This window comes from Vanellus vanellus (genome assembly GCF_965231255.1).
Source record: "Vanellus vanellus genome assembly, chromosome: 11".
Lineage (NCBI taxonomy): Eukaryota > Metazoa > Chordata > Aves > Charadriiformes > Charadriidae > Vanellus > Vanellus vanellus.
Genome location: NC_138916.1, coordinates 552587 through 559078, shown reverse-complemented (window position 1 = coordinate 559078; position 6492 = coordinate 552587). Strand labels below are relative to the sequence as shown.

At 48.8% G+C, this 6492-nt stretch overlaps 1 protein-coding gene across 1 annotated transcript; it reads left to right on the top strand.

Moving 5' to 3' along the window:
• Positions 1 to 3409: 3409 nt before the first annotated feature.
• On the top strand, positions 3410 to 5795 carry LOC309676373 (E3 ubiquitin-protein ligase RBBP6-like; the record flags this gene model as incomplete). The annotated part of the gene is made up of 3 exons (XM_082488912.1): positions 3410 to 3635; positions 4986 to 5085; positions 5663 to 5795. Exons 1-3 carry the CDS (start codon positions 3470 to 3472, stop codon positions 5793 to 5795), a joined length of 399 nt encoding a protein of 132 aa, XP_082345038.1. The 5' UTR covers positions 3410 to 3469.
• Positions 5796 to 6492: the final 697 nt, after the last annotated feature.

The window sequence follows — 6492 nt, the reverse complement described above, 5'->3', positions numbered from 1 at the left end:
CCTGCAGCTTCTCTGAAGGGAGCGCAGCAGCTCTTGCCCAGGACCAAGACACTGCGTGGCTCCAGCCCATACAGCATGGGAATCAGTAGAAGCTGTGCTGGCTCCAGCTTCAAAGGCTCGGCTGGTGGCCAGGGACTCAGCTCGTTGGGGGGAACCTTTTATTTCCTCAGTTCACTCTGCGTTCCTGTCTGCAGAAAAGGCTGTGGATTTACCAAACCAAACACCATTTTTCAAGTGGGCGTTTCTGTCTGTAAACCGTACTCCTAAAGTATGACCGGGGTCGGAAGGGGGAGTGTCTTGCACAGGAGAGGATGGCGCACTGCTCCATGTTCTTGAGGCAGTCCGATTCGAGTTATGGTTTCAGGGAGAGTCGATCTTGAACGGTCATTTCCTGGGAGCTCAGCGCGATAAAAGCAGTAAAGCGTCTTCTGGTCCAGCCCTGGGGGCAATTCTCGGTCTTGGAGGATAACTTTCAGACTGGGGAGAGGGATATTTTCATGAAGATTCTGCAACTGGCCCATGCCGTCCGAGGAGAGAGGCCAGGACACAAAGTATAGGATGACAAGAGTGATTCTCTGTTCATGTGTATGAGGTGTCCCAGTCAAATTGGGGTACCCTGAATGCAGTTTTACACATGGTTCTTATGCCTTTCCAGCGTTCAGGTAAATGCGATTTGACTGATTGCTACCTAACACGCACACATATACTGCTGTTTTGTGAAGCAACTCTGCTTGTGTGGAATCCTCATCCACTTGCGTCATTCCTGATCTAGATGTCACAGTATCACAGTATGCTAGGGATTGGAAGGGACCTCAAAAGATCACCTAGTCCAATCCCCCAGTCCCTGCAGTGGGTCTTGCTGCAGTTCCTTCTCTCTGATGCCAGATCAGGGGAGGGTTTCACAGGGGTGTCGGAGGGGCTGGGAGGCTGGCGTCATCTGCGTAGTCCCGGAGCATCCTTTCTTCTTCAGGGTGGGGGCTGTCCTTCTCCTGCCTGCAATGAGCTGGGTCCTTTAGTCATGCCGACTGAACCGTGGCTGTGCAGGTTCCAATGTAAACTCTGTATCTTGTTTCTCTCGCGTTTGATTTTCTGGTCTGGATCTACATAAAAACCCCAGCAGCTCTTACTCAAGTACCGACATACTCTGTCATGTACTTCTAAATGTCGCTGTAGAGCTAATCGATTCGTTATTACCATTTTTGATAAAAATTTGATTTCTTCCTGTAAGGGTGTAATAGTGCTTGTGCTTTGATGAATGGCTTTTTCTGATTCTCTTGACACATTTGCAGTAGCTCTTTCTGGTTTTGCAACCCCTAGCTGTGGGATAAAAGCTGTGACGGGCAGGTGGAACTCGGTGCCATGTTCAGTCAGGGTAATTAGGAGCTACAGAGACAGAAGAGATCCTGGTTTTAACCTGTGTGGATGCTCTTAATGCAATCAGAATACCCGTTTCAGCTCAGGTTGAGGGTAAATCCTCGAACGCCCTTTCTCCACCTATCTAATGTTGCCCTGGTAGTTGTGTCAACGGGTAGTATAATGTGCACATAAGTCTGAATTGTGTAAATGATTTCCCGTCAAGGGGTAGCATGTGCCGGATTTGGTTGTTTAGGTAAACCGGTAAGGTTGGGACCCAGAGGAGATGACTGAGAGCAATCAGGATCCTGCAAGCCCATAGTGGCAACCAAACTTTTAACTTGATCTTCAGCACGATTATTGATTCCTGCAGAATACCCATTTAATCTGTCTGCAAAGAGCCACATGGTCTCAGAGCCTGCAGGGTATGATAAACTCCATCTAGGAAGAAAACCACAGCGTGATGGCTTGTTACAAGAGGTTTGATGTAAGGGCTTCTGGAGAATCTCTCTTTCACGGTCAGTGGATGGGGTATAGAGTAAGGTTTTGGAGTAATCTGTAAAGGAAATGGGGATGAAACCAGAATTACAAAAGTGGTGCCTGGGAGAAGCGTACCAGTGCTTCTGGGTAAAAGTGTTAGCAAGGTCTTGCAGCCTGTCCCAGTGATGGTGGGGGATGGTGAATTGTGTGACAGCAAAGACATGAGGGGTAGTGATAATTTGGTAGCTACAGTAGTGTCTGAGTATGATCAGGTGCAAATTAGGGCTTGTCCCCCCAAGAAAGTGGCAGGACAATTAGCCCAGCTGAAGTGCATCTATGCTAATGCACGCAGCATGGGAAATAAACAGGAGGAGCTGGAGGCCATTGTACAGCAAGGAAACTATGATATAGTTGCCATCACAGAAACATGGTGGGAGGACATACACAAGTGGAGTGCTGTAATTGATGGCTACCAACTCTTCAAAAAGGATAGGCAAGGAAGGAGAGCAAAAATAACTCGCCCTCGGATAGAGAGGACAGCACTGAAATCAAAAGGGTTTCCTTCCTCCGAAAAGCCAAAAGGCATTTAAAGACCTAAACCCAGCAGTCGTGGCAAGTCCCTCGTTAGCCCTGCCAGACCACAGCAAGCTTTTCATATTGTATTTACATGAACAGAAAGGAGTAGCCACTTGGCCCAGAAGTGTCTGCAAGCCGCAGCATCTCAGTCAGCAGAGCCAGACCGCATCATTCCGGGCAGGATTTCATGCGCTAGGGCTGTTGCAGCAGCAGCTGCAGTGACGGAGAGAGCAAGACATGTCGTCCTGGGGCACCTCCGAACGCTCACGGTTCACTCCTGACTCCTTCGTCCTCCTCCGCAGAGTTGAAGCAAGTGTGGGTGCGCCACGGTTGGGAAGTGCATTGGTTTATGGCGATGAGCGTAGGTGGCCATTGGCCTCTTTGGCTGAACTCTCCGTCCCTGCCCCAAGGTGCACTCAGCGTCCCCGAGATGTCCCCTGCCTTGGCTGGCCCTGCGGCGTGGGCAGCCGGGCGCCCCAGGGCAAAGCCCGCTGCATCTGCCCCGGGCTGTGTGGCCTTGGCTGGCTGCGGAGAGGAGGGGAGAGCGGGGGTGACAGCCTTGGGGGTGACAGCCCGGGGGGTGACAGGAGGGCCAGCAGGCAGTGAGAGGCATGGGGGGTGGCAGGGTGGGCCCAGGGCTGTTGGGAGAGCCAGCACTGGCCCAGGGGCTGCCGGGAGGTGACGCCGGGTGGTGAAGGCCCCTGGGGGACAGCAGGGACCCCAGAGACTCGGGGGGCACCAGGAGAGCGGGCGGGGACAGGCCCGGGGGACAGCAGGGGCAGCAGTGGCCTGGGGCGGCAACGGGCCTTTGGTCACAATGCGTGTGAGGCGTGGGGGGGCGGCGTGCGGTGTCCCCGTGCCCATAGCGACCGGTCAGGCCTGGCAGTGCAGCTTGCCAGAGAGGGAGCAGAGGCTGCGCTGGGCTCAGCCCGCACCACCTTCCCCGGGCCCTGGGTGGGCCCTTCCCCACGCCGCCGCAGGCCCCAGCCCGGAACAGGGGCCGCCACAGCCTCTGCCACAGGAGACGCCGTTGTGGAGCAGGCACTGCCCGCCTCTGGCAATGTCCTGCATCCACTACAAGTTTGCCTCCAGGCTGCGCCATGACAGGGTGATCTTCCAGGGCCGAGACATCTCCCTGAGAGACCTCAGGCGCCAGATCATGGGCCGCGAGAAGCTGAAGGCGGCCCACTGCGACCTGAGGATCAGCAATGCCCAGACGGAAGAAGGTGCGTGGGGGGGGCAGGCGCGGGGAAATATGGGAGGATATCTTCTGATAAAACACTTGCCAGATTTCTATGAAAGCCGGTGGAGAAATGTGAAAGTGATAGTAGAACAGATGGCTCATTTGAAGAAAAAAAGTTGTTTGGGTGACTTAATTTTGTCTTCAGCTTGTTTTAATGCACTGCATCGGGAACCTGTTTTTTCGGCTGTTGCAGAAACTGCTCAACAGCAACATTTTGGATCCAGAGTGTATCTGTGAGTTGCAATCTATGCAGACCCTTGAAAGCCATCTTGCACAGGAGTGTTCTCCGTATCTGAATTATACTCTGGGATTTCTTTTTAATAGAACTTCTTTTCTACACCAAAGACATTGTCATTCAGATGCTACTGAGCATCATTTCATCGTTCATTTCTAACCAGATTTTTTGGGGTTTTGCTTCTGCAAAAGACTAACGTGGTGTAAGACAAGGCAAAGCATGGAGAGCTTCTAGCACGTGCTGGTTTTGAAAGGCATTTCCAGGCTGCTTTCATCAGTAATTTCGTTCAAGTCTGTCTGCTCTGCAAAAAATGAATCGAAAGAATTCACGTCCCTGTGGTTAATTCAAACTGGATGATCAGCTTAAGAAGGGAGATACCACTTTCGTTGGAGCCAATTCTGCCCTACTTGTGAAAGCAAGACCGAAATCCCCCCAAATTTCTGCGGTCCACGTTCTAGCACTGCCAGCTTTGTTCCTGTTTAAACGTAACAGAAACAGAAACCGAGCAGTTTGGTCAGTTTGGTTGTTGATGCTCCAAGAAATAGAGCGAGATGGCGGGCTCTCTTCTGTGTTCTGTCAGTCTTGAGCACCGGTGGTTTTAGGTGAATCGTTTTTAGGTAACAGCTATGAAAGCCACGGCGCAGAGCTTCCATGCTTTAGCCAAGGGCCTGTTTTGCTGCAGGGCGAGCGTGTCAGACCTTAGTATCTGCTTTATGCAGGTGAGACTGCTGTGGTTTGTTTTTCTCGAAAGATCTCTTGGCATTGTAGCCTCAACAGAAGCAAATGCAGCTTAAGCTAGATGCGGAAAGAACCTCATGCCTTAGCAGACTCTCTTTTTGTCACCTTTGAGATAACTTTGCTGTTGGCATTTAAACTATATAAAAAAATGATGATTTCGCTGCTTGTCTTCGATTAGGAAACCTGAAGGTCTCTTGAAACGTACCGTTAGAGTGTTGAGATGGTAACAGCGCAATGTCACACGCAAAGTTTTGCTTTCATAGCTGTAAAAGGATTCTCTGAAGTGCGATGTAACTACACAGTAAGAGACCTTCTTACAAGTTGACTGATGTTTTTTTTCTGCATTCATGTTGTTTTCAGAATACACAGACGACAATGCCCTGATTCCTAAGAATTCATCAGTAATTGTCAGAAGAATCCCCCCTGGAGGAGTTAAAGCTACCAGCAAAACATCAGTTCTGTAAGTATCCATAAAGCATTGTGTTCTTTGTTAGGGGTTTCAGTGTGTTGACGTTTTTTAAGGCTGTTACTTTACAGAGACACTCACATTGTCTCTCTCGTGTTACAGCTGCTCTTAATTTTTGTTGTCACGGGGTAGATTTTAATGTGCCTGTCCCAAAGCAGGCTGACATTTTGAGGCCTGCTGGGGTTAGCAGGCAGGTTAGCTTTCTGTTCCTTCACAGCAACACCGCTCTACAGACTGTGCGGTTGACATTTTTGTTATTTCTTTGTCAGAGAACTGATTTTTTTGATACTTACGCAGCAGAGACAAAAGATCTCAGGACTTCCTCTTGCACTGCTGTGTTCTACATCTGTCAGTCTTAGAGTATTTGTGACCAAGGAGAAATGTGATTTTGAGGGTTCTTTTCAGTACCAAGAGAGAAGAGCTTACGTATACGGAGGAACTTCCACATTCACTAGATGATCAGAACATAAAGTTTTGATGTTCAGGTTTTATAATCTCTTTGCACGGCTTTATGTTGGGTACAAGTGCTTTATTTTAAGTTCTGACCACCTTCCTTTCTTTCTTCTTCTAGAAGTCGAACTGAGCCAGGGAGTGGAACATCAAAAGCAGTATGTAAAAACACAATCATCTCACACTTTCTTCTGCACACTGCACTTAATCCTAAACAATGGAGCCTTGTATTAATTTTGCAAACAGTAACTTGACCTGTTTTCCAGTAAAACGTAGTATATGTTGCAAATGCAATGTATTTAATTCAGCCTAGTAAAAAGTGAGGAATGCCATCCTTTGCACAGTTCTCATGTGAATATTGGTATTTGTGCCTAGCCATGCATTGTATTTCACAGCGACTATGCTGGACTATTTCCCGTATGACTTTGTGTTGTACAGATGATGTAGGACCGTTTTTAGATCATGCAGGTTCAAGGCTTGCACAGGTGAACTCGGTGCCATGTTCTACATCTGTCTGTCTGGAGCTAGTAATACGTACGTTTGTATGGGTTCTTGGGTGCTTTTTGTTTCCTGCGGTAAAAGTCATGCTATCCTGTAAAGAGTAGTTCCCGGTTTGGGAAGAAAGAAGGGGAGTACCTTATCAGCCTCAGCGTCATGTAGCAGTATCACTCATCTCCAAGGCACAAAGAAGAAGCCCTTCACACACTGTTTACCGCTTTTCGTGCGTCTCGATAATTTTGCATTGGAAACTAACACAATTTTTACAGAAGAATCTAATTGGCTGCAAGTTATGGACATTTCAGGAGGCTTTGCCACAGCCAAACCAGAAGCATTTCTGTAACACGGACAATTGCGTGGCTTTTTCTGAGTTTCTAGTCGTTAGAGTTACAGATCCATTCTCTGAATGCGGCACAACTTCATAAATTCTACTCTGCATATACAGTGGACAAC